Source organism: Platalea leucorodia (genome assembly GCF_965183815.1).
Source record: "Platalea leucorodia genome assembly, chromosome: 5".
Lineage (NCBI taxonomy): Eukaryota > Metazoa > Chordata > Aves > Pelecaniformes > Threskiornithidae > Platalea > Platalea leucorodia.
In genome coordinates, this window is record NC_138827.1 from 59,129,382 (window position 1) to 59,157,072 (window position 27,691).

At 53.6% G+C, this 27,691-nt stretch overlaps 1 protein-coding gene across 1 annotated transcript; it reads right to left on the reverse strand.

The window, feature by feature from the left end:
* Window positions 1-2,077: 2,077 nt before the first annotated feature.
* On the reverse strand, window positions 2,078-27,586 carry COL6A1 (collagen type VI alpha 1 chain). The gene is made up of 35 exons (XM_082311880.1): window positions 27,470-27,586; window positions 26,530-26,659; window positions 24,190-24,390; window positions 23,721-23,880; window positions 23,413-23,535; window positions 23,300-23,320; window positions 23,060-23,080; window positions 22,915-22,959; window positions 22,599-22,652; window positions 21,723-21,767; window positions 21,592-21,618; window positions 21,200-21,226; window positions 21,054-21,098; window positions 20,754-20,807; window positions 19,919-19,981; window positions 19,420-19,482; window positions 19,212-19,265; window positions 19,088-19,123; window positions 18,864-18,926; window positions 16,423-16,485; window positions 12,387-12,449; window positions 11,839-11,901; window positions 11,307-11,357; window positions 11,189-11,224; window positions 11,009-11,071; window positions 10,452-10,517; window positions 9,713-9,748; window positions 9,346-9,382; window positions 8,448-8,456; window positions 7,450-7,583; window positions 6,249-6,358; window positions 5,762-5,945; window positions 5,364-5,538; window positions 4,912-4,941; window positions 2,078-4,132 (listed from the first exon to the last, which is right to left on the reverse strand). Exons 1-35 carry the CDS (start codon window positions 27,576-27,578, stop codon window positions 3,522-3,524), a joined length of 3,072 nt encoding a protein of 1,023 aa, XP_082168006.1. The 5' UTR covers window positions 27,579-27,586; the 3' UTR covers window positions 2,078-3,521.
* Between the last annotated feature and the right edge of the window lie 105 nt (window positions 27,587-27,691).

Consider the following 27,691-nt stretch of genomic DNA (forward strand, 5'->3'; position numbering starts at 1 on the left):
TCTCTTACATCACTTTTTGCTCTGTCCTTTAAGGATTGCAGGCCCACAGTACTGTCCCAGCCTGCTGCCTTTTTGGTTTTTTGCATTGCTTGTAGGGTACGTGTTCTAGGAGTTGTACCACATTGGTAAAATGGCCTCAGTGGTCCCCTCCTTCCCCAGCCATCACCTTTCCATGAAGGGCTGTGAATCAGCATTGCCTCAAATGAGGAGAATTTAGTCAGAGGAAAACAGAGAAATGCGGCCCAATTTCTGTTGTTGTTACATAAACAACCTCACTGAACATCTGGAGAACATCTGAAGTTTAACAAAGCAGGCCTGCAGGCAGAGGCATTTTTGACCTTCCCTGTAATGAAAGCATAAAAATAAAGACTGAAAAGAGGGAGGTAAATATAACCAGAAATGGAAGACAAAATGGGTCCAGCATATTGGGGCCAACCTTGGCCTGAACACCCAACAAGGGCTCTTGCGATCCTGCCTGGACAGTGCACAAGCATGGGGACAGACAAGGCAACACGCCTAAACAGAAGGTGCTGGGCACTGCTGAAAAATCCCTGCTGGTCCCTGTCTTCTGGGGAAGACAGCTCTTCACCAGGCTTTGTTTAAAACTCTGTTTCTTCTGGGCAAACTGGAATTTAAAGGGAATGTTTAGATTTTTCTCATGGGTAAAACTTACAAACACTCCAGGACTGAGGCTTGGAAACCAACAATTTTTGCTGGTTTGGGATTTGCTCCCCCTTTCAGTAAAGGGAAAAAGCACGGGCATGGCTGGGGGGGAGAAAGCACACAGAAGCAGCAAAAATCCCTCCTGCCACCTGCTTTTTTAGCAAAAAGCTGTAAACCAGCCCAAAGTCAGAGAGAGTTTTCTCCAGGTGTCTTTTGCATCCCTGCATTTGACATGGCCCAGCTGGGGTGTGAGGGGGGCATACCCCCACAAAGGTGCAGGGGCTGTGCAATGGGGGCAGCCCCCTTTTCCCACCCTCCCTTGCTGGCAGCAGTGCATCCCGCCAGCCAGGCGGGCCTAGCAGTAGGTATGTAACCCAGGAGCTTGTCCGTATCATGTTCCCTTCCTTTATGGATGATTCATGACGAGGACTGCAGCGGACCATTAAGAACTATTTTTGTAGCTGTAACAATAACTGCCTTTATTAGGACAGACGTGAAGGCATTTTTTCCTAACTTTCCATGGAGAGGAGAGTGGGACATCTGATACAAACTGCAGCCATCCACAGAGCCTCCCCAGAGGTGCTCCTCAGACTTTCCAGCTGTGAGTGAGGTGTCCCCAGAGCTGCAGGACAGCTCAGTTGAGATGCTTGGCCAGGAGAGAGCATGACTAAGAGGAGGACATGAGACAAGGGGGAAGCAAGGCAGTCTCTCTCCATTGCAGAAACAGGACATGAATGTGGTCCACTGTCTGGGGAGCAAGTCACTGCACATGCACCCACAGTGAAAGGTTGCAAAAAGCCCCTGGGATGTACAGGTATGGCCTGGGAACTTCCCCAGAGACAGACACCTTTTAGAGCTGTCTTAGGATGTAAAACAAATGTTTGGGGAGCACTGAGCCCAGCAAAGCTGGATGAGATGTTTGATACCTCCACCACCAGCCCTGTCTGCAGAGCAACATCCCCACTTGCCTGGGAAATGAGGTACTAAGGAGAGATGCTGAACATAAGCAGAAAGCAAATGCAGCTTACCTCTTCACCTGATGATCACCATCCCTGTGCACCTGGTCTTCTGGAAACAACACTACCTACCTGCATAGGTTTTTTTTGCAACTAGAAGGCAAACGGTAGCTGCGTAAGCATTTCCCCTCCTTTGAGAGCTTGCTGTTCTTCTCATAAAATTTTTATGCACTATTTAATAGATGAAGAGAAGTCACAGTATTTCTCAAATCCATGACATTCAATAACAGCCAGATTTGCAATGCAAAAGCAGTAGATCTCTTTTCTTCTACCCCTTACAGTTTTATGTGAGAAGTTCTGCTGGAGTCCTTCTAGTTTCCAGCAGCCTCTATTTTACCAAATGACTTTTTGAACATTCAGAATACTTGAAATTCAAGTCAGACAAACTTCGAACAAGATTGTGGAAAACAATTTATTTGATAAATTTCCGAAGTGGACAATTTTAGTAAAACACAGGCATAAAATAAAACTAACTCATACAATGGGTTTTTGGATACAAAGTAAAGAGTTTGGGATGCCAATACCTGGCAATCACTGTTGCTTTCTCAGAAGCGCATGAATTCATAGCAAGAGCACCAATGGAAGCGCTGAAACAAAATCTCACCCAGCCAAACCACATCTTCAGCGTGGTCCTGGAAACAACTGTGTAAACAGCAAGGGCCCACATCACCCATGTAGTGATAGCACCTTTGTCAGTATATCCGTAGGGTGTGAGTCAAAGACCCTGGCAGATAATGGCAGCCTTTCCCTTGACTTTGCTGGGCTGTGAATGAGGCCATAATTCAATATATAGTACAGTTAGTGGGTTTCCCTTAGGCCCAGGTGCCTAACTCCTAGATGGTCCTAAAGAAACTACTCCCCGAGAGCTCACTGGGAATTAGACAGCTTGGCACTTTTGAAAAAAAAAATATAAAAAAAATCCCACTAACTGGGCTCAGAGAGATTTTCCAGAATGGAGCTTGGACCACAACACAAGTCATCAGGTTATTCATGAGGTTCCTGGTTTCACTGTGGGACTATGAGATCAGTTACTGAAGGAGTGCAGTTACGTAGCTTCTTCTAGGCTTTCCCCCTCCCCAATGCCTGCTGTCCATCTTTTATTTGGTCAGTGTCCAGCCTCCCTGCCCTGAATGGGAGTGTCAGTGCTGAGGGATGCTGCACCACCCATCTCCACCCCAGCCCTGGGAAGTCAGTGCCCCATCCCATGGCACTGGAAGCCAGAGATGCTTCCACTGGGCTTGGTTAATGCAGTCCAGCCCTCCCCTACCAAGCATAGGACATATGAACCAAACCTGCCAGCCATGACAACGATCCCCTCTCAAAGCTTGCTGAAGTGTTGAATGTTTCACTTGAAGCACAGCATTGGCTTAGGACCATTGTGAGCTGGGCAAGTGCTCAGCTGATGTATGAAAGAAAGAAGAAAATGAACAAAAAAACCTGTATCTGAGAAGAGCATAATCAGCCTTATGAGTCCAGGCTAGTCCTTAGTGGTACAAAATTTCTCATCCTGATTCTTTCGTGGCAAAAAAAAGTGGGATGAGGTTGCTGTTGGTGTTCTGGTGGCTTATTGCTAGGTGTGCTTGTGTTTGCCTGCTGTGGGGAGGGAGAGGCAGTCAGGGGCAGGGAGGGAAGTTTGAGGCTAACAGAGTAGAGATGCAGATGATAAAGCAGGGGAGAAGGAAGGGGACTATGCACAGCCATGCTCTGGCACTATGGCTATGTGCATAGACACAAATTCCTCACGTTGGTCAAGAATACTGTTAATTTTTTTTTGTTTTGTTAGTTTTCATTTTTAGGCAAGACAGAAACAGGCATGGCCTTGGCAGAAACCCACCCAGATGCTCAGTCAACAGCTATCTTCCTGGAGACAGTTTGGTAGAAGACGCCACGCAGCAGAGAGGTATAGTCAGGCACACGGAAGAGGTGGCGCTCCCCATAGGCCACATCGTAATCTGCGCTCTTCCCCGTGACCAGGACACGGATGTTGGGCTCGTTGGCTTGGCTGCCCACTGCCAGCACATAGATCTCGATGCCAGCCTGCTGAGCTTCCTGCACAGCCCTCTCAATGGCCCTTGCAGTGATCCCTTGAGAGTTGCCATCAGAAAACACCAGCACCCTCTTCTTTGCCCCAGCACGGGAGGACCGCTGGTACAGCTCTGTGACGTACCGCAGAGCGGCGTTGATGTCTGTGGCATCGTTAATGAACTCCATGTTGTCGATGGCTTTGGCAATGACCGTGTAGTTGTACTGGAACTGGGCTTCCACTTTCTGCTGGTTCCTGCCGCTGTACTGCACCACTGAGACACGCACGGAGTCGTCGGCAGGCTTGCCGGCCTCCAGGAACCGCTCTGCCAGCCGCTTCACAAACTTCTTGGTGGTCTCAAAGTTCTTGCTCCCCACGCTGGTGGAGCTGTCCACCAGCAGTGTGATGTCTGCCAGCGTGGTGAAGGTGACTGCAAGGGGAAAGGCCCAGAGCTCATTATGCTGCGTTTCTCCTCCTGCCTTTTCCATGGAAAGCTGGTGAAGTCACTGACTGTCTTGCAGGCTTCCTGCCTTCTCAGACTTGGGAAATCCCCACTCTCTGGGTATTTGCTAGCTTGGTTTCCCCTACCCCAGTGCTGTCCTTCACTTGTCCTTTTACCCTTTCGTTCCTTCTTTTATTTGGTTTATGAGACGCTGTGTTCCCAGGTACTTATCTGGCTTAGATAATCTAGTGACTCTTGTCGCTTAAATACAGTGCTGTCCTTGCATGTCTGGGGAACCATTTTGTCTCCTGAGGCTGGCTTCTTTCTGTGATGAGTCTGAGGATTGTATACGCTTCTGACTTGGGGGTGTACCCCACTAAATTCCTCCCTGTACTCACTTTTCAAGCACCTTTCTCAAATATCCTTGCCACGGTGCTGATTTTTCCTTGTGCTCCCGCCACCACGTAGAAATTGATCTCATTACCTGCCTCAGCTAAAGCCTGAGAGGGCTAAAATCTGGCACAGCTTCCTCTCTAGGTTTAAGGTGCCAGAAAAGCAACTGTCTAGGCTTTTCCCCCAGGTGCTTTGGGCTGGCATGTGTGTGAAAGACCCAGTGAGTGTGTGACACGGCTTTCTCACTTCTCCAGCCCAGGAGCCTCCCTGTTGCGAGAGGTCTCCAAGATATGCATTCCCACAAAAACAAACTCCCACTTCCCTCACCACAGCACCCACAGCCCCTTCGTGTGGCATGAGAAGTCAATACTCACTTGGGCAGGTGTAGTCTGGACATTTCTTCTCTGTTAAGAAAATTAGAAAGAATAACGTCACCAGGTCACCCAGGAAAAACACTTTTCCTATAGCTTCCCACAGAGCCACAGAAGGGACAAACGCTCACCTCGGTCACAGCCACATTGTGCAAGGCACTATGCAAAGGCTATAAATGTGCACCAGAAAGTGCAGAGGTGCATGCTTGAAAAATGCTGTGGACAGAGATGTCCTGCAGCAGGAGAGGACCTGGACCCAGCTGCAAAGTGTTCTGAGACATGAGATGTCCTTGTCCCTTATTTAACTAAACCTTGAATGCCATTCTCTTCCCTCAATGCCTGCATAAGAGCACGACTGGGGGAAGGCAAGGGAGGGAAGCCTACATTCCTCACCCTTTGGCTGAGGCAATCCTCACTGCCTTCCTTATTGCTTCCAGCCACAACCTTTCACCCACCTTGGCAGACGTACGAGGTGATGTTCTGCAAGAAGGTGTCATCCAGGAGCTCGGCGTAGTTGTCCCTTTGAATGGACAGTCCTGGCCTGGTTGGTCTGCTTAGACAAGCAATGTCATTCAGGTGATCTGGATTTGGAGGTTTCCGGAAAATGTCGCCTATCCCAAGAGAAACCACCTGCAGGGAAGTGAGAGTCCATCACTGGATACATTCATCATCTAACGCATTCATAAACTTGAACACCTGTCACTTTGTGAGTGTGCTTCTAGTGACACTTGTCCCCCCTGCCCTAGCCTTGGGTAGCAAAGACATGGAGACCCCCAGAGAGCCTGCACTACTCTGATACACAGCTGCTGTGTGGCAGTTCCCTGCAGGCAGGGTGCTTCCCCTGTGCCCTCACCGGGGTGACATCGCACAGAGAGTTGAGCGGGGTAGGGTCCCTCAGCGTGTCGGAGCGTCCGTCTGTGATGACAATGGCAACACGTTTGTCAGAGGTGAATCTCCGCAGCAGGTTGTCCTTGGTGAACTGCAGGGCTTCTCCAGTGTAGGTGCCCCCAGCTATCCATTTCAGGTTCTTGACTGCCCTGCAAGCACAGACACCAGTGAGCCTGCAAGCCCTGCCCCATGGATACTGAAGGAGCCCCTGGGAACATGTATCTCTGACACACTTGCAAGACAGGGCAACATTCCTGCACTGGGCTTTGGAAAACTGGCAAGCTCCTTGGCCTCAGCACAACCTACAACACCACTAACTGCTACTTTCCACTAAAGAACATTTAGCATCCTTGCAGTTGCAGGAGCTGCTGGCCTGGAGATGGAGGATGGGAGGTGAGTAGGTGTCCCTAGGTCAGGTCTCTGCATGATGTGCCAAGACCCCACGGACTCACTGTTTGAGCGCCCCGATGTTGTCTATGTTGGCATCCCCCATGGCCACCAGCTCCTGCGTGTTGTCATGGCTGTACTGCACAACGCCCACACGGGACTCCCCAGCTTCAAACTGTTGGAAAAAACAGAAGGCAGTTAGAGTCAGATGCCTCAGGGGGCCCTAGAGACCTCAGAAATCCTGCTGGTGGTTTGTACTGAACGCCTCCACAGCAGGCTCTGCCACCTCTCCTATACCTTATTCCAGGCAGAAGGAGCCCCAACAGGAGTGAATGCACATGGAGACCAATTCGGTGAGCCAGTCCGTGAAACAAGACCTAAACCCAGGTTTCCTGGCGCAGTGGTCTCAATACAAGCCATTGGCCATGGTGGGTGGCTAGGAATAGATCTTTTTTCAAAACTTTTGTTTTTCTTCCAACACAGTGTTTTTGCTGCCCAGCTCTAGCCTTTCTGCTTGCTGCTGGCTCTTTGCCAGCCAAAGAGACCCACGCATGCCCACACAAGTGTCCAACGGCAGGTTGTAGTGACTTTACAGCCTGTGAGCTACAGATGTGCCTGGTTATACCTTAAGGAAAGACTGGATCCCAAACATCCCTTCCAAATCACAGAGGTAAATGAAATTTCCTACACACAGTGGGTTACCAGGGTAGAATTAGGAGGGTAAGCATTTGTGTCCTTCTTCAGACTGAAAGACTCACTACTGGGACAATATTGCTATTTTGGGCTGCAAAGGTCCTTTTTAGTAGTGTGCTTAACTGGTAACCTGAACCCAAGCTTGGGGGCAGACAAGGGTGCCTGGGGGGCCAGCCATCAGGGAGCTAGGGGAAGCTGCAACACATCTCATGTGTTATCTACTCCAGCCACCTGAAATGCTCATCAGGAGAAGGAGGAGACTGAGAGACTGATTGATCAGGTGAACTCTTTATGAGCCATCTGCTCTGGGACATGGATGAAGAGTTGACAGCTACAGCAGGCAGAGTCCCTTTGCCCAGAAAGAGTGAAATGTCTATATTTTGGGACAACAAACTGCTGTCTCATCTCCATCACTTTAAGAATCTGGGAGGAATCAAGACCCACCCGGTTACACGCTTGAAGCTAAGCCTTTTGGAGGGTCTTTGGAGTGGAGGCATCTCCCTGTTTTTCTGCTTGCAGTGAAAAATAAGTGAGTGCACACAAGTGTATCCCAGCACTCAGTGGAAATCTCACCTTCACACGCTCATCCTTGCTCAGGCGGTCGATGACTTTGATGATGAAGTCCTTGGCAATCTGGAAGTTCTGCAGGCCAATGCTCTCCGAGCTGTCCAGCACGAAGAGGAGGTCGACGGGACCGCAGGTGCACTCTGCAGCAAGGCACAGGAGCGGAGGGACTTGCATTTTCTATCAGAGCAGCTTGCTCACAGCAGCATGTTTTGCAGGTAGGCATACAAAAGCAAGCAGCTGATATCTGCTGTTAGTCCAGATGAGGTGGGTACCTGTGCCCTATCTACCCACAGAGCACGGTGTAAATGTAAAAAAAGCAGCAAAATAGCTGCATAGGAGACCTGAGAGTCAGTTTACTAAGTTTTCCGTTTGCATTTTGCTCAGCGCCCCTTATAAGACATGTAGCATTTCCAAGCTGTAAGTACCCTTAAAACACCCAGTAATTATTCCGAAACCCATTTCCTCATAAGCCTTCTCACTTCTTCCATTCACCCAGCCCAGGAGGACAGAGGTGACACTGGTGGGCTGGAGGAGGCTGACTCAGCTTGCTCCCCTCTTTCCCATGGCTGAAAGACATCATGTGCCCTTAGCTCTTCCTTCAAGATTTTAGACTGCAAACCCAACCCATTGGGACAGCATTAAAGAAAAAAATCCAGCATGTTTCTTTGCAGACCAGCACAGGATTTGGAAGGAGGAGGACAGAGCTGGATCCACACCGTGCTCTGAACTGACGTCCCTTTCAACTGCAAAAAGGGTGGAAGAAATACAACTGCAGTTTGCTGGCACAGGGCACCTCGACAACAGTTTTCTAGTTGTAGGACCCAGCCACAGCAGCCTCTGTGGAGAGCTCGCTGCCTTCCTCTGCCTTGCTTACACTCGGGCCTCCCTCCCAGGCTCTCACCACATCTCCATAGCAGAAGGCAAGGCGCAGGGAAAGGGAGGGGTGCAAGCAAGGAGAAGGGCTAGCAAATGTTTGCAGAGCAACTTTGCCAAGTAATACTCACCACAGCAAGCTAGAGGAGAGGAGAAGGGAAAGAGAACGTTAAAACACTTGACAGACAGGTTTTTCGCACGCTAATGCAGACTGCAGGTTTGTGTTACTGCAAACCCAAAGACACCTGGTCTGGACAATTCAAGCTCATGGAGGTTTCCCTCCCATTTGAAATATCCAGATCTCTCTACTGCAGATTGTGATGCTCCAACCTGAAGCACTGCATGCCGCAGAGCTCTGTTTCTGCACACGCTGATGCGTTGTTATTTAAATAAAAATAAAAGCTAATCCTGGAGGGATTAAGCAAATCACCAGCATATGGAGCTCAAACTCAGTTCCCTAAGTACCCTGCATCCTTCCAGCACTTCATCACTGGCCATGAGCCAAAACCCCTTTGTAGCATGTGTGTACTGCTGCTACCCATGGCAGGACACCCCAGAACAGACCTCCCTTTCCCAAGGGGGAAAGTCAGGCCCTGCTATTTAAGAAAAAAACATTGTAAAATGGTCCACACAAAGATTTTATATAGCTTCGCTCGTATTTGCACCGAAGGGTAATTGTGTATGTACGGAGCCACAGACACAGCAAACCAGTTTGCAGCATGCACAAATGAAACACAGTTGCACAGCCTACTCTAGAGATCAAGCTGAAAGTCCCTGAGTCAAGAGAAGGGACGGCAACATGCAAAAGATTGGCCTCTTTTGAGTTGCTGTCCCAGTTGCAGGGAGGACCTCCCACCTCCCCCAGTTTGTTGACTTAATTGTGACTTGTGGAATGAGAGCTATGCCCATGGCCTCCCTCCACATGCTGCCTGGGGATGGCCCTGCTCACTGAGGGCCAGAGAAAAAGCAGCTACCTCCCGCTCAGCAAGGAGCCAAGCAGGGCAGGAGGAGCGGTACAGCGATACTCACAGCACATCTTCATTATGATGTCCAAGATTTCACATTCCTGAAAACAGAGATAAAGAAATGTTTGAATAACAGTGAAGGCAGCTTCCTGGCTCCCAGGTGCTGCCCACCGCCCCCGCTGCTGCTTTGTACCTTCAAAGCAGGTCCTGATCTGGAAATGAGTGAAGTGCAAGTGGGGTGCACTACAGAGGGGCCCAGCTGGTGATGGACTGACATGAAGGAAATCTGGCCAGTGAGGGGACAGTAACGGGGGGCAGCCCGGGAGCATGAGGCTCCCCCCCAGCAGTGACCCCCTCCCAGGAGCCGTCATGCAGGGCAGGGGAAGCACAGACCAAGCGAGCAAGCAGCACCCTGATCTTGTCCTACTCACGTCTGGTCCTGGTGGCCCCACAGGTCCTGGTGGTCCCTGTCAAACAGAAGCATGGAGAGAGCAGTTACAAGAGCAGCCAGTCTCATCTGCAGCATACTCTGCTGATACCTTGCTATAGCAATGCAGAGTCTGGAAAAGTCTCTTGGCTTCCCTGCACCGGGCTTTGAGCAGGTATATCTGCTTGCTTGCACGATGCCCTGGGGCTGCATGGGGACGAGGGGAAGGAGACACTCTTCCACGTGTGTCATGCCTACTGAGGTGGGAAGGCAAGCTCTTTCTGCAGGCAGCGAGCTCACACACCATGTGTGACATGGCATTGCCCCCACAGCACCCAGGAGATGGATGGATGGATGGATGCCATTTGCTTGGAAGATGCCTCTCCTGTAGCCTCCAGGCCAACGTGAGGCAATGCAAGCAAGTGGTGACTCAAGACAAACTGAAATGCTTTCAGGTTCAGGATGGTCACTCCAAAAGGCTGCTTGCCTGTACTGAACCTGATCATATGAGAATGTTTTGCTCATGAAAAAGCACAAGTGCCTGTATTTTCCGCCCTGATTTGGGATGGACATGATTTCAGAGACCCGTATACCAGGCTGCAGCAGTGTGTTTTCAAACTGCCTTGCTCCTGCTGTCAGCAGGGCCAAGCACAGCAAGCCTGCAGCGAGCCTTGCTGTTGGGAGCTCCGTCAGTCCAGCACACTGCGCTCATCGGTGCAAACCCTGCCAGGGTCCTTACTTACCGGACGGCCTTCAGGTCCCCTGTGGCCCTTCGCTCCTTTGATGCCTCTGGGGCCAGGGGTTGGGTTCTGGAATGAAAACAAAAACAAAATCCACAGATCTGTGTGTGTCAAGGTGCAGCACATTCCCCTCCAGATGTCTGCTGACCCCTGCTTAACCACAAAAATGTTATCATCTGAGATTGCTGTAACCAAACCAAATGAGTTAGGACTTGGGAGGGTTGAGATGGACACTGGGAAAATCTCCCTCCACAGGACAGTGGTGCAGCACAGGTGCAACCATTGGTGCTATCTGGAAGCATACAAAACATTGCAGAGATGATACCCACCTCAACCTAGCAGATCTGAAGGTTTGCCAGCCATAAGCTGTAGGATGCAAAATAAGCATCTAGAGAGAGCTCCCCTTGCCATCAGACACCGTTCAGTGGCAAAGAGCACTTTCAGACTTACAAAGTCTGATGGGCTCTGACCCACAGGCAAGGCAGTGTTAGAGACCCAGCCCAAACCTCCTGCACTGTGTTTAGAGAGAAAGATGATTCAGCTTTATACAGATTACTCACATCATTGCCAGGGTCTCCAGCTTCTCCTTCATCACCTTTAGGACCAACATAGCCTTTCGTTCCCTGAAAAATAGTAAATACGGGAGCCGATTTCACCATGCAGCTGATGGAGAGGCTCTAGGAGCCAAACCACCGGCCAGGACAATTTCTGTTGGGTGTTTGAGGAAGCAGCACACTTACATTAATGCCAGGGTCACCTCTGTCTCCTGGCTGCCCCTGGGGATGAAGGAAAGGAAGGATGTTAGGTCAAACAAGCAGAAATAACGGTCTTAGTTTCAAAGTGGCACAAAAATCTTACCGGGGCGCCTGTGAATCCAATCGTGCCATTCCCAGGAGGGCCATCCTCCCCCTGAAAAGGAAGGGAGAAACATGTAAGATAATGAAAAGCAGACCCCTTAGATAGCATGGCAGCAGGAATCCTGCCCTCCTTGGACAGTTTATCACCACTGCAAGATGTCTGTGCAAAAAATACGCAACTGGTGGGTTGGACACTGGTGCAGGCAGGTAAAAAGGCCATGTGTGCGACCTGCACAGCCACTGAGAGGAAAGTGACACTGTACCTCTCAGAGACTGGGGATATGACCACAGGCTGGAAACAGACTGGGAAGCATCAGGTCTCTGTTGCTGGAAAGTACATCCCAAAACATGGCTTTTTGAGCCTGTAGATGTGACGCATATTCAAAAGCAGGCTGCTTGCAAATTTTCCCAGCATCTCAGCTGTGTATGAATGTAATTTCTTTTCTCCCTGAGTTGGATCATGCTGTGTGGAACAGCCTGTTGCACATCCTTTCCACATGGCATGCAATCCCCCCCAAAAAAATACTACTCACCCTTTCTCCCATCAGGCCAGGGTCTCCAGGCAGCCCAGGTGCTCCAGGAAATCCCTTTGGGCCCTGGAAGAAGCAGTCAAGTATTGCACACCATCCTTTGAGCTGGGAAGATGATGCCTTCTGAGGCAACCAGCTACCATCACGAGCCCATCACAGGAGGTGTTTAGCTTATACAAGAGCAATGCAAAGCCCATGGCTGGGCTTGGGATTCAGCTTGCTCCCTGCCCTGGGCATCATATCTGCTGGCAGATTCAGGTGCCCTTGGAGAGCAGCTCCCCCAGCTTCTGTGATGGGAAGCTATCTGGCTTGTGGTGTGGCTGTACCCTCTCCATGACATGGCCTCTGGCAGGTGGGGAAAAAGGCAGCCATGGCCTCAAGGACCCATGAAAAATGCCTCAATGTGTCTGCCAGGAAGCTTGCACCTGAGTTTTTACCTACAACAGGTTTCCAAAATCTGACGGATTTGGGGACAGCCCTAACAGGCAGCATCTCCTGGTCTTCCCTTCATTCCCTCCCCCTAGAAGATGTAGTGATGAAGCAGCACTGACCTCATTGCCACGGGGGCCGTCGTCTCCCCTGTAGCCCTTGGGTCCTGGGGGTCCAGCCTCGCCCTAGGGAAACACAGAGAGCTCTCACAACAGGGATTTTCCCTTGATGCTACTCCTGCCCTGAAGGGCTGGTCCCTTCATTTCGTGATGTGGTGGGTGGGGGCACCCGTCTTGTGCCTTGCACCCATCAGTGAGTCACCTCCGCCTTGGCCAGGCTCACATGAAAGGACCTATTGATGGGGGTTAATACAGGTGGGGAGATGCTTCAGGAGCTGTGCCTGGCTCCCCCCCGTGTCCCCCTGCCTTCCCCTGTCTGTGCAGGCTGCAGCTCCCCACGCTTCCTTATGTCCTGCTTTCTCTGCAAAGCCCTGCCAGAGGCAGCCTTGGCTAGATCCCTGCTGAGTGCTAGCCAAAACAAGAAGCTTTCTGGGCCAAGGTGTGACACTGCAGGCGTGGGTTGAACACCATGTGCATTCAGTGGCAGCTGGGCTGCAGGAAGGAGCAGCCTTCGAGCAGAGACTCCAAGGCCCTAAAAGCCATTCCTATCCTCCACACCTCAGTCTAGTAACAGAGGACTTTGTGGGGATGAGGACCAGGGAGGCAGGGATGATGCTTTCTAGCAGCAAAGCACAGCTGGCTTGCACAGAGGCATCTCATGGGCTGTGACAGAGGTGCCCCCAGGGCAGAGAACAGTCCTTGGTAGAGCACATCACACTGAAGGTGACACAGACCTCCCTCTACAGAGGCCATTTCCATGCCTCAGCACTCGGACGCGTCTGGGTCGCAGCTGGGCTGGCAGAGGCCCTTTCATGGCTCTGGGGAGTTTCTGTCCTCAGGAGGCTACAGAGCCCTGGCAGCATGTGCTGGAATGGTCCAAAGCTGCCACTCTGCCACATCCCATCTGGGCAGCGGCCGCTTGCTCCATCAGCTGCAGGGCTGACCAGAGACAGCCAGAGACAAGAGAGGAGGCAGGAGAAGATTTTTTTTTTTCTCTGAGAGCTCCAACAGATGTCCAAGGGCACCCCTCCACCTTCTGCTCAGTGCCAACAGCCCTTCGCGGGGTTTACTTGCCAGAAGATTGGAAATGATAGTGGGTAACAATTGGGTAATGATACTCTTGCCCATGGGTCCAAATGCTCAAGCAAGGCAGCCTCTCACATGGAGCTGGGTGTGCAACCAGCCCCCAGGCGATGGACATGAGAGGTAGGCAAAGGGACGGCAGAGAGCAAGCCATGGTGGGACAGAGCGATGGCTTGGCAATTGGCCCCTCCAGCATCACTGCTGCAGGCAGCGGGCATGCCAGTTCAAGACTCCCAACCTCTGAAATATTTCCTGCAACAAGTCACACAATTGCAGACTCCTGGCAGGTGGAAGGCAGCACTCGCTCAATGGTACCTGGGCTTCAGCATCACAGCAGTGTGTGCCCATGAGCTTCCTCCATATTTTCAGTGCATCAGCAGCATCTCTGAGCTTTTTGGGAGCTGCCTCGGTGCAGTAGCTCAGCCTAGCCCAGTTTTGCAGCTGCTTTCTAACCACTCGAAAGCTGAGGAAACTGAAATCCCCTCCAGCTGTTGTCTCTGCTCCTCTTTGCACAACAGTGGCTGGGAGAAGTTAGTGCCAAACATCCGTGCATGCCGCACACACTCTTCTTCCAAGGAAAGGTGTACACATGGGTGTAAAGGACTTAAAATCACACAGTGCGGTGCAGAGCACTAAACTGCTCAAAGGCATGTGACCTTATTTCTGCACAAAAGCCCAGAAGAGAGAAAGCTGGGAAGGAGGGACAGGAACTCATGATCATTCATATCAGCCAAAGCTGGATACACAGCACCCTTGGCTCACGCTGGCCATATATGTCCTCACTGTAACACAGCACAAATCCCTCACGGCCCTGGAGGAGTTGATAGCAATGCAGAATTTGGGGTTGGGAAATCTTTAGCAGCTCCCTGTCCACTACCTTTCTGGGTGTGACAAGAACCTCAGGAGGGATGGGCACCGTGGCCAGGAAGAGAGAGGGACCACCAAACCTGCCCATGAGGATCAGGGAAAGAGCGTGCTGACCTTTAGCTTCTCTCGGATAGAAAGAGGATGAAAGGGAGTCACAGGTTAGCGGGAGCCCTTTCCCCTTGCCAAGAGAAATACGCTCCAAGAGCCAGAGCTTGCAGATAACAGCTTGAAAAACACTTGTGTTTGCCAAAGTCCTACTCTTGCCCAAGCCCAATTACGCATTTATTTTTAATTTGGCCAAGCAAGAGAATTTTTCCTCAGCTTATGGAAAAAACGTCCTCGCTTTGCAACTGCTTTTGAAATGTCCCTGGAGTGGTGGAGGTGCTGGGGCAGTCTCTGCTCTGGGGAGGCATCAGAGCTGCCTCTGTAATGTTTCCCTCTCTGACAGGGGTTATGACTCAAGTTCAGTGCTGGGGAGGGAAAACTGGTGTTCCACAGACTCAGTGGCAGCAGCGAGATCATTCTTTCTCCTTTCTCCTCCTCCGCCCCACCAGCAAAGACTGGCTGGAGGCAGCATGGCTCCCCACCATGCTTGCACAGCTTCGGCTCCCAGGCTTGCATCAAATCACCTTAACTCTGTCTTCTTCTGCACAGTCCCTCTCCTGCCTTGAACCTGGAATGAGCCTCTGTCACACGGAGAGCAGCTTCAGTCCTTCCTCCTTCACTGGTGACAGCCTGCAGCACCAGTCCATTACATGCACACATCCAAAGAGCTGCCTTCCTACCAGGGCCACCTCCCAAAACGACACCTCTCACCACGGCAGTGCCCAACAAGCTGGATGCTGCCAGATGCTCTTTGGTTGCGGCAGGAGCTCAGCTCAGCTACAGATAGTAGGATCTGGACAATCCTCCTGTGTGAACTTAGTGCTCTTCACTAGCATGAGACAGGCTCAAGGGAAGCCCGACTCCAGGCAAGCACAACCATGGCACAAGCACATCCTCTCCCCAGGCTGCAGCATGGTGCATGTCTGCCATGGGGGTCACCCATGCTGGGGATAACGTGAATTAAGGGGCCAACAGTGGCCCCTTTGTGGCTGTCCTGCACTCCAGATCTCCTTCAGGGCTCTTCAACACTTGGTCAACCATAAAGGAGTTCAAAAGCTGTCTCATCTTTGTCCACATGCTGGTCTCCATGCTTCACCCCTTGTGGAAGTCCTGCTCCACCAGTGTGGGAATGTTTATCTCAGTACTTCCCTGTATCTTGGGCTCCGTCAAAACTCTGATGGTATGGGTAGGAGGGGAGTTGTCCCACAGAGCCCCCTCCGAGGGTTATGTCAAAGCACACTTGCTCACATGCAAAGATCCTGTTGGTCAGTGCTGTCACCATGGGGGATTAACCCCGCAACACCTCCAGACCCAGAGTTATCAACTGGGAGCTGGGTACATCTTTGGGAAGAAAGAGCTTTTAATTGTGCAGGGGACAGAAGCCTTCCTCAGGCTGTAGGTAGCCAGCTCTGCTTTCCAGAAAGCCTGTGGGGTCTGAGAACTGTTCCTTGAGGCACACAAGGACAAGCAGACCCCAGAGCAGGAGGGCCAGACCTTGCAGCAAGCAAACTTGAGGAATGCTGGCTTTGGGACAGACTGTCTCTGCAGACGCCAAGGGTGTCAGGGACACTGCTGTGGCCCCATCAGGCTATCCTCACTGACACAAGATGTCTCACTGACTCCCTTGACCGAGGTGAGCAGCGTCTGGCCCCAGGCCTGAACATTTTGTGTGTTGCTGCAGCTTGCACTTGCTAGTTTCCAAATCCATCAGACGTGTTGACATCTGTTTCCATGGGATTGGGCAATGGCGTGGAGGTTGCTCTGTCCCCAGCCCAGCAGCCAAGTCTCCATTTTTCTTAGCCCTGTTCATATTCTGGGTTCTCCTAGAAATCCCTGACCCTTTTCACCAGTTTTGCTACCTGGTCTGGAAGATGCTGAGATCTTGCCCCAAGTTGCTGTGGCATCAGTTAAGCCCCCTACCCCACTCTCCCTGCTGCCTCAACAACTTCCACCTGGGATCTAGAAGGTTAATCCAGGCTCTTACCTGATCGCCAGGTGGTCCGAGGGGTCCTTCCCGCCCTTGGTCACCAGGTGGTCCAGGCTCTCCCTGAAAATGCACACCGAGAGCATGAGAAACTCAGAAAGGGACAGACACAGGGTGCAAAGGGCCCTGCGTGCAATGGGGAGCAGGGATGCAGCACTGATAGCACATGCTGGATAGAAATGCAGTCATCCAAACAGGGAGGTTTTCAAGGCAGATTCAGGAGTTGCGTAGAAAACTATCAGAGGTCTCGGGAGAGAAAAACGGGCTAGCGTGGCCACTTTGAAGCCAAGACAACAGCCCTAAGAACAAGACCTTCTGAAGGATGGCAGCGCTTGCTTCTGGGTGACATGTTTCAGCCCATTTTGTGCCAGAAAAGCAAATGCCTGGAGAGATTCATCTTGCAAGGCTTCTGCAGATACACAGACCTGGCCCTGGCCCCAAAGACATGTAGTGGCTTTTCCCAGCCACACTCTGCAACCATGGCTGCTTTTCTAGAGCAGCTCCTGCCCTGGGCAGTCTGCATGGAGAGGAGCTGCTGTCCCCATGCATGGGCAAAGACTCCAGGATAGCAGCCTCCTTCCTCCACCCCCTTTTCCTCCATCCTGCTGTCCTTGTGGAGCTAAGGGGATTTCCAAGGGAATGAGCCAGCAGATGGGGAGGGACGTCCTCACCTCTCGCTGCTGATGCTCTCCCCTCTCCTTTCCCTCAGCACCCTGAGCCAGGTTAGGGCTGTTTGCAGAGAACTGATGGCCCAGGAGAGCCTGGAAAACCTGAGTCTGGGTGGTGTTGCACGCCAACAGCTCCAGTAGAAGGGAATGCCCAAGGGCTGGACATAGCTCAGTTGCATTTTCACTTAACCAATGTGGAAAGGGACAGCCTTCCACCAGTCCAGCAGAGCTGCATCCCAACAGGACAGCATATCTGCCAGACCTGGGGTGGCTCTGGGGCGCCTTCGCCATCTAGACTCATGGCCAGGAGTGAGCAAGGCAGGGAGGCAAAAGGAGAGCCAAGGAGGCACAGCCCCCCATCCCTGCAGCCCAAGGGCTTGCTGCAAGTTCCTGGCAATTCAGAAGAAAACTTTCCCCCTTGCAAAGTGGAGCGTTACCCCTTACAGGGCTGCATGACAGCTAAGCACTGAGCTTTGGCACCTTACAGCCAAGCCACCCCCGAGATCAGCCAGCACCAAGTGCTGCAAGACAAGTATCTTTGCATGAGGTGCTGCTCTGCCTGCAGCCCTGGGACGTGGGGTCAGGCAGCCCCCAGCCCGTGGAGAAGGGAGGTGTTCAGAAACTTCCTGTGACAGTCACACCTGACTTAAAACTTTGAGGAAAGCAGTTGAAAGCTTGGTGACCTAAAGCTGTTGTCTGCAAGCTAGAAGTTTCCAGATGCCTAAGCCAAACAGTAAATATAAAACACAACTTCCAAAGGGCTCTGAGCACTGGTGGAGATGTTTCTGGCGAGGTTACACAGCCTCGTGCTTGGACTAAAGCTTGGAAGGAAGCAGCTCATCATCTGCTGAACAATTTAACTCCAGGACACTGGCGTGCCTTCATCTCCTGTGCACATCTGCCCTGCACGCCACGTGCGGCGGTGCTGCTGCTCCCTGAGTGGTAAACAGGAAGGGAGAGGCTGCCAGCAGCCCCCTGCCAGAGCTGCCCCCTCCTCAGGGTGGACTTCTGACCCCCCCTCTGAGCTGGTGGTGGGTACTACCTGTCCTCGCTGCAGGGACAGGGGAAGAGTGGTGTGGTGGCAGCCGCCCAGCAGTGCCGCACACAGCTGGCCACCTGCCGGGATGCTGCTGCTGGACGCCCTGGCTCCCACCACCCCCACCCTGCGCAGCAGCACCCCTCATCCCTCCCCAGCGTGCGTGGCACCTCTGCCGCTTGCCACATGTTTGTCCTGGCCTGCTGAGGGCTCCTGCCTGTCCCTCCCATGCTCGCACTCAGTGACTCACCCCCAGCAGGCAAGAAAAATACTTTCCTAGTGACTCCCACCTGAAAGCGGAGGGAAGGGTGCTCCCCCTCTCGTCCACACCCACACATGCTGCCCTGCTGCTAATGGCACCTGTGCCCTCCTTCCGGAGCCACTGATACCCCATGCAGCCCCCAAGCACCCGGAGGAGGACACCTTGCCCCTTTGCTCCCCATCAACTGGTTTTGCAGCCACAAGGCAGGGGCTGACCACTCTCCATCTGCTCTTGGCTTGCTGGGCATGCTCTCCTCTGGGTTTTGGCTGTTTGGTGATTACCTGCCAGTGTAAAGGGGCGATTGCTGGGGGACAACAGCAGGTCACCCCTGGACTGGCAGGCAAAGGCACTGAGCTTGCCTGCTGGCCCACAGGCTGGTGGACTTAGCCACTGGGCACCCATTTACAGCCCTTGACTGCCAAGCATGACCCCATTTGTGAACAGATGCTGAAAGCCACCCTGCGGATGCAGTTACCGGCTCTCCTCTTGGTCCACGGTCGCCCGGTGAGCCTGGGGGCCCTCTTTCCCCATTGCTGCCCTGCAAGGAGATAGTGGGAACACAAAATCAGGACCTGCTCCCAGCAAGAGCAAAGCCCTCCCTCATTGCCCACCTCTGAGCAGACTCACCCCCAGCCCTCCTCCTCCCCTGCAGGGTACCAGCCCCTGCCCATGCCCTGCCAGCACGGTGCCCTCACTTACCCGTTCTCCAGGAGGACCATCTGCGCCTGGAGCACCCTGTGGAGAAACAACAGGGGTGATCAGGTGGTGGGGATGGCCAGGAAGCACACACAGGGGGCATCACGGGGACAGGCAGAGGACTCACCTCATCGCCTGTCTCTCCTGCCGGTCCAGGCTCACCCTGGTTTCCAGGTGCACCCTGGGTGAGCAAGCCACAGGGGTGTAAATGAGACAAGTCAGCAAGTTTCAGAGCAAAGCCTTGGGCAAGCTCTGTTTCAAAGCCAAGGCTGGAGCAGGGGACCTCTCCCTCTTGCAGAGGGCAGAGGATGCTTATGCACAGGTGTTTCACCCACCTTCTCTCCAGGGCTGCCGGGAATTCCCTGTCGGCCAGGTTTTCCGTCGTCCCCAGGCTCCCCCTTCACAAGGACACAAGGCACCATCAAGACCACATCCAGTGCCCAGCAGTGGATTTCAGCTCCCACAGCACAGAGGCTGTCAGGAGCTCTGGTGCACCCCAAGCCCCTTTCTGGGCTGTGGTCTCTCCGCAGGGAGCTCCCCATCCCCAGCAGAGCACCCCCAACTCCACCTGCCCAGTGCGAGCCACCTTTTCACAGCAGCCCCCCAATATCTCAGGGATGCTCGTGCCAGGCTTGTGGGTACCCACTAACCTCGGGCACACTGGGTGTCACACCGGCCAGATCTTTCTGTGGGTGATGGGCAGCATCCTCTAGCATAGGCTTGCCCCCAAGCAGTGCAAGGAGGCCAGCGATGGGTCAATTGTCACCTCACCCTCTTGCAGGAGAGGGGTCCCAGCACCCATCCCTCTGTGTGGGGCTGGGCAGAGTGGCTCACCTTTCCTCCCTTGGGTCCGTAAGCACCAGGATCTCCCTTCGGTCCCGGCGGGCCTTGAGCTCCCTGTTGAAAATAAAGGCAGCATCACTGAAAACTAAGCCAGTACCACTGTCTGCGGGAAATTGGGCATGGACCAAGCATCCTGGCAGTCTGGCCCTCAGCTCCCCAGTGGGACGGACAGGAGGGACACATACTCAGGAGTGACGCAGGGATGGCATGGTACTCTTGCACCATGGAGCTGCGCAAGCAACGCTGCAGCCACGTTGCTGAAACACTGCAAAACTGAGCGTGCTTCTGCAGCTCAGAGAAAAATGGCAGAAAAGGTGGTTGTTGGGCTGCTGTGGCTGGACTGCAGTTATACTGGTGTCACCAGAGATGTGTCATCCTGGGAGCATGGAAACAAGCAGGGAAACTGGAGAAATGCAATGTCAGAATAATGTTTTCCAGAGCCCTCCAAAATCTCCAACATTTTCTGGGTGGCTGGTCACAGCAGGCTGAAATTGGTTAATCCTGGGCTTGCCTGTCTGGCACTGAGCTCTTCTTTGCTGAGTTCCCTGTGCTGAACAGCCTCCAGCCAAATGCTCCCCCAGCATGCATCTGCCCAGGCAGCCCCGTGCAACTGGGGACAGCTTCCAGGCAAGGACAAGGCAGACTGCTCTGGGGACATCCCTGAGGTGCCATGCCTGGGATAAGCATTGCATGTCTACAGGCATATTTCCAAGTGTGGCAACTCCCTCCTTCAGGTCCCCTTCCTGGGGGGCTCCCTGTTTCCACGTGCCATCATGGCAGACCAGTAGGTTTATTCGCATGCAAGGGGCGCCCACAGGGTACATACGTCGAATCCAGGTGAGCCTTTGCAGCCAGGTAACCCGGGGTATCCAGCTTCACCCTGTCAAGACAGACAAAGCAGGGGTCTCCATGAGTGGCACCCATGGGAAGATCCCATCCATCATCCCAGAGCCCTGAAAGGGACATCCCAGCCCTGTCCCTGGCTGGCAGGTGGATGGCCCTGCAGGGAGGGAGGCCCACAGCCCCATGTGGGACACTGGCTTCGTTCGCAGACCACACAATGGTTTTGGAGGGGCAAAAGCCAGGGTCCTCAGGCTAAGCAAAGTGCCCTGGAGCGGGGATTTACCTTCATGCCATCGATGCCATCAATTCCACGCCTGCCCTTCTCACCCTGCAACAGAGAATAGGGACCATGAAGAAGTGATTTCCAAAGACCCTTCTTCCCCCAGGCATCAACCAGAAAGAATAAATGGTGCAAAAGCAGAGGCTGACCTTGGCTCCTTTGGCTCCTCTCGAGCCCTGCAAAGGGAAGGAGAGAGATGTTAGGCCCCCATGCAGAGCAGATCCATCCCCCCACTGCGCTGTGGTCCCGACACCAGCTCGGTCTGAGGGTGCAGGCATTCACCATGCCCCTGCACACAACCAGTCTCTCCCATTCTGCCTGGCTGTGCCCACTGCATGGTGCTTATCTGATGCCCAAGGCTGTGTCAGCTGCAAACTGGCTGATCCCATCGGATCCCTGATCCTGGTACAGGCAGGGCTGGCAGGAGAGATGGATGTGCGGGCACATACCAGACCCCAACACCATGCAGCTGCAGGGGCAGCCCGGAGTAACCAAGCAGGGGGACACAGAGATCTTGCCCCAACATCCTTGCTGTCCTCACCTTTTCTCCTCGACTTCCTTTGTCACCCTAGAGATGAAAAGAGAGAGGAAAACGGGAGAATAAAAACACTTGCAGCACAAAGCCTGTGGCCCATCTAGGAACCATGCCTGTGACCCTGCAGCCCCACGTACCTTCATTCCTTGGTAGCCAACAGGTCCCATGTCCCCCGGCCTGCCCTAGAGGACAGAAACGTGGTGTTACAGAGGCAGATACTGTCATCATCATCGCCATGGGGCAGTTTTCCCCCCAGGCTCTCGATGTGGGGCTCAGGCCCCAGCCGCCATACCCTCCTGCAGGAGGCTCTCCCATAACTCTGCCCCTCGTTTGCCTGGTCTGGGAGCATGGGATCATTGTGGAAGGCAGAGAGGACCTGCCTTCACCTCCACCAGCTCCAGCCCTTCCTGGGGGTGAGGGAAACTGGGTGCTTGGGGACACATCATCTGGGATGAAAGGGAAGGGCAGAAAACCCTTGGGAAGGAAAAATGCATGGCATGGAGTTTCCAAATTGGGAATGCACAAGATGAGTAACTGCACACTCACGTGTGTGGGAGAAATGCACCTCCCCAAAATAAGTGTACCTAGTAAAAAAAAAAAGGGAGGAGGAGGGAAATAGTTTCCTCATGCTATTAGCTTATTATTTACCAAAGGTTTCCCTGTAACACTGCTGTGCTTGTCATGTCAGAGGATGCGGGAGGGAGTCCAGAGTCCACCCCTGGGCTGGCATACATGAGTCAGAGATGTGTCCTCCAGGAGGAATGGCTATTTTGGGTGAGGAACAAGGAAGCCTTGTAGCAACAGAGGAGGGGGGCCACCCCGCTGCCCACCAGGAGCCACTGCTCAGCAGGGTGGCTGCGGAGGGGGACAGCTGGCCATGACCCCACTGACTACCCCATGGAAACAGGGTGATACAGGGGCAAGGGCTGGTGAAGATGCACCCGAGAGGTCTGGCCAGAAGTGTCCGAAAAGTAGCCCCTGCACAGAGTCACCAGGACCAGTCCTTTACTTACTGGGTCTCCAGCCTCTCCTTTCTCACCGGGAAGACCTGGCTTGCCTCTTTCTCCCTGCAATACAGGACAGAAATAAAGTTAGCTCATCATCCCCAGGAACAGAATGACTATCTGTTGAAAGGAGAGCAGGGAGGATGGTAGCAGCAATGCTCCATGGATGTGGGGAACAGATGATGCCGGCCGCATGGGAGCATGGTGTGGGTCCTCATCCACCTCTCCATAGGGCAGTGGTAGGGTGCCGAGGACTCATAACCCACCAGTCTCTCCCCGGTGAGCCCGTCCCACCACCCCGGTCCCGCAGCATGGCCACCCTCACCTCATTGCCTGGGTCGCCAGGAGGTCCGGGGGGCCCTCGGGGAGGCTGCAGAAGAGAGGTATGGGTTAGACCAGCCACTGAGGCACAGCCTGGGGCCATGGGGGTGTGAAAAAAGGAGACGGGGGATCTCAAAAGTCCGACTCACCTGGCACTCGAAGGAGCAGCACTGCCCAAAGAGAAGGAGAAAACAGCATTAGAGGCAGCAGGCAGCACCAGGGCCAGGCTGAACCCTGCTCGAGAGGAGCTCCCCAGGCTGGCAGGGGTCAGGCAGGGCCTGTCTGCAGGGCAGGGCTGTGCCACTGAGCCCCCGCTTGGCTATGGGTGACCCACAGGGGATGGGCTCAGGTACAGGATCAGGGGGGAGCAGGGCTCCAGGAGCACTCACCGATTGCTCTGTGTTAACTTTCTGCAAGACAAGAAAGCAAAGAGAGGGGGTTTGAGAGGGACGGGTGAGCCCGGGGGAGGGGGCGGACTGGGGAGGGGGCGGGCAGCGCTCACAATCATGTCGATGATGGTGTTGATGGTTTCCTCCACGTCGAGCTCCCGGGTTGGCTTCAGGCTGGTGGCAGTGAAGTTGCGGCGGTAGGCATGGTCCGTGGCAATTATGTTGAGCCGCTGGTCCTAGGGTTGGGGGGTGGGGAGGGAAGAGTGAGACCTGCAGGCACCCGTGCAGGACCCATCCCCAGAGACCATTCTGGGGACCTGCATCCTCCTTCCAGGGAGGGCTCTGAAGGGCACTTAGAGCCTCCTTTGCCGTGTTGGCGAGTGGGACCCTGCAGGGAGCATCCCTGCTGCATGGTCCCTACCAGGTGGTTGGGGGAGATGGCGACAGAGAACACTTTGATCCCCAAATGTTTGGCTTCATTGGCAGCATCGTCCAGGCCCCCACAGGGCTCCTTGTAACCTTCCAAGGGGTGTCCATCAGTCACCACAATCAGGTATTTATTCTCCTTGTGATGGGAGCCACTGCAGAGGTTTAAACACAGGATTTAATGTTGCAAGGATTTAACAGATTTAGCTGGAGAGGAGTGGCTTAGGCACCTCTGGACACGCACCGCAGGCAGTGCCCCAGCCTATGGTCAGGGCATGCCTCATCCCAGCAAAGCCAGAACACTAGCAACCTGCCACCCCTGTGCCTATTTTGTGCCTAAGCAACCTCCTCTCCCACCCTGGGGACAGCTCTGCACAATGCACAGAGACGTCCTAACCCAGAAGCTCCCAGCCTCCATCCACCATGGCCATACCAGCAGCATCACACCCTCCCCACTGCCTTACCTGATGAGCAGCTCCTCGATGCCTCGCTTTATGGCACAGTCGGTGTAGGTGCCCTTCCCGATGTAGTTCACGGCTGAGACACGGTTCTTCAGCTCATTCCGTCCGCTGGGCATCGAGGTGAGGCTCTTGATGAGCACAACCTCATCGCTGTAGTGCAGCGCCCCAGCATTCCACACCAGGTTGCGGTCGCAGCGGTAGTACCTGCATGGACACACCAGGACACATGCTTTCAGCACCTTCATCCACACCCTGCCACCACCTCCACTTCACTTGCACCAGCCCACCATGCAAAATGCAAATCATCTGCCAAATATTGCAGGGCTTTGCTAGGGCTCCCTGCTCTTCTGCAAGGCTGGGATGTGCTTCATATGCAAAACCCAGCCATGGAAGCAGGGTGGTTTGTTCAGCAAGTGGAAGGGCAAAGAGGTGCAGCTGGTGGGTGTCCAACAGGGGTCAGGCACTCTGGCAGAGAGGCTTCCTGAAGAGGTACCAGGCTGCAGTGGCTGGAGCTGAGCAGGAGATGCTGAGCCAGACAGCCAGGTGCATGTGTGCAAGACAGGTAACTGCTGAAACACCCCACCCAGGACTGCAGTGGGTTTTCCACTGTAGGATGTGTTAAAATCAGAAGGATGCCTCCCTCTGAAGGATGCCCTGACTCAGAGAGGGATGAGTGCATGTTGAAGCCCCGTCCCGTGTGCTGACACAGCTTGCACCTGTGACTCCCTGGGACAGAGGCATCGCGACTCCCCTGTGCTTTGGCCGGTGCCCCATAAAGGGTCTTTTCAGGATGCTGGGGACAATCCCAAAGGGATGGGGTTGCACATCTCCCTCACTTCCCCAAACTCATCTTCTCTCTGCCCAGGAGGACCTTTCCCAAAGCCACCTGAGCATTGCCTACCGCTCTCCCCTCCACCCCACCACTGCTGGCTGCCTCGCCATCGTGCCTGGCCCTGCCTGTGCCAGGGGAGGTTTAGGTTGGATGTTAGGAAAAACTTCTTCACTGAAAGGGTAGTCAGGCACTGGAACAGGCTGCCCAGGGAAGTGGTTGAGTCCCCGTCCCTGGAGGTATTTAAAAGATGTGTAGATGTAGTGCTTCGGGACATGGTTTAGTGGTGGACTTGGCAGTGCTAGGTTAATGGTTGGGCTTGATGATCTTAAAGGTCTTTTCCAACCTAAATGATTCTATGATTCTATCATCCATGCCAACCACACTGCACATGCTGTGGGTGCCTGGCAGCATGGCGTGCACAGCGGTGGCTTGCAGGGAGATGTCTCCAGAGCAGGTAGAGAGCATCAGTGGGGCACAGGGGTGGTTAGGATGGGCTCAGGAGGTTCATCTGTCTCTCTGCACACAGCGGGGGCTCTGGACAAAGCCCAGCACCTTGCTTAGAAGAGTCTGGCTCCTGGTCATTCAATGCCTTGTAAGGTAGCTCTCCTGCCTGGGCAATGGGTAGGTGAGCTGCTAATCCCCTCACACCTGTCTTGAGATGGGAACTTTGTCCCTCCAGCTCATCCAGCACCAGGACATCCCCACAGTGCCCCTCTGGGCACCAGCACACATCTCCCACTGCCCCAAGGACCAGGACCCATGTGCCTCCAGGACTCGTTGTGCTCCTCTGCATCCCTGGATCTCCTGCCAGCAGGTGACCCATAGCCTTTGCCTCCAGCTGTTCCCAGCATCATGCCCCCCTGGCATCTGGGAGCTTTGGTGTCCCTCAGTGCCCTCATCCTGCAAAAGCCAGGGTCAGACCTGGGTTGGTGGCAGCAAGGGTGGGTAAGGAGGAGGCAGATAAAGGGCTGGGCAGTGAGGTGGATAAAGGGCATTCCACAGGGGCCCCCAAAGCTGGGTTCAATGCACCAGGGTATCCTGGGGGATGCCAGTTGCAAGGGAGGGTTTGCTCTGCGGGGTGCCCATGAGTGCCGGGTTTAACATCAGAGGTGCCCTGCTGCTACCCAAGCAGCTTGGGTTGTCCTGGGCCTGAGCAGCCGGTGGCATGGGGATCAGCATCACTTTGGCCCTACAGAATAACCACCCAGCGAGCCAGGCCAGCCAGAGGTGGTGGGGCTGAGGCGCCACGTCTGCCTCTCCAGGAAGCCCTTGCTTTCCCAAGGGCGGGTGCAGGCAGCCCAGCTAAAGGCATGCTGCCGCCCTCGGCACAGACAGAGCAGAAATGGAGCAGCTGCGGACCTGGAGAGGGAGGAGGCATTCCCACCACCCTCCCCGGCATCTCTGCTTTCTTCCTTTCCTTCCTCAGACAGGCACACAGGGCGGTCTCAGCATCCCACCCGGCACCAGGTCCCATCCCTAAAGCAGCCTGGACAAAACCCCGGGAGATGTACCTGTTTGTCAGCTTATCAATGAACCGGTTGGTAAAATCTTTCACTTGGGCAACCAGGTCCCCAAAAGGCTTCACTCTCAGGGCAACACTCTCTGAGGTGTCCAGGACGAAGAACAGGTCCACGGGGCAGTCTGGGAAGAAGTGGAGAGGCAGGAGTCAGCAGGCGGCCCCGCTGCATTGCCTCCCCAGCCCAGGCTCCCTGCGCCTCCAGCATGCATGACTGCAGCCCAGCTCCCCTCCTAGCAGGCTCCCAGGATCTGCGCTAAGGGGACCGCTTTCACATCCTAACCCCACGCAAGACATGCAGGCACGCACACACAGGTGAGGTTGCTCATTTCTGTTCTGGCATCAAGAGTAAGCCTGATCAAGCACGTATTCAGAAAACATCGGTTTGTGGCATTTAATAGCTTCCTATACACTTTTTTCCATTTACATTAAAAGACTACCTTTGCAAGACCAATAATAGTTATTATATAAAATAACAAGCAGCTGCAGCAACCACTTAAAAAAGTAAAATCAAGACATAATAGCAATTAACCCAATGAAAAATTAATGATTTTTTTGACACACCCTGGCACAAATATCATTGCAGAGGAAAGCAAAGGCACCTTAACAGCCAGTGCCAAGACCAAAATCTTTCAGAAAGCTAAACTGGTATCAGCTGTTATCCCCCACCACTGCATCCCAGTGCTACTGGTAACACCTGACAAGACAGAGTCAAGGAGAAAGAGACAAAAAAAGCATTAAAACTGGGTATGTCTTGCAGATCGTCTCTAATCCTGCATCGCTCTCCTCAGCAAACACAACTCTTCCCCCAAATGTCCCGACAAAGCTGCGTCTGTGTGCGACAGCAGAGGCGTCCGCCCAGGAGGGAAACAGCAGCCAGACTTCTCTGCTGATCTCGGGGAGGAAAAACACCCTGGGAAGCAGCCTGGGCTTACCTTCTGCGCTTGCGACCTGGGTGGTGATTTCTGGGCGCTGAGCCCACGAGCCCCCCCCCAGGAAGCCGGCCGGGAGCAGCAAAGTGAATAGAAACTCTCGCAGCCTCATTTTGCTTGGTTCAGATTACCATCGAGCTGGATTGAAGAATAAAAACAGGGAAGGAGAACCCGGTGGCTGAGAGAGGCCACGGTCCAGAGGCAGGACTTGCTGAAGATATTTTT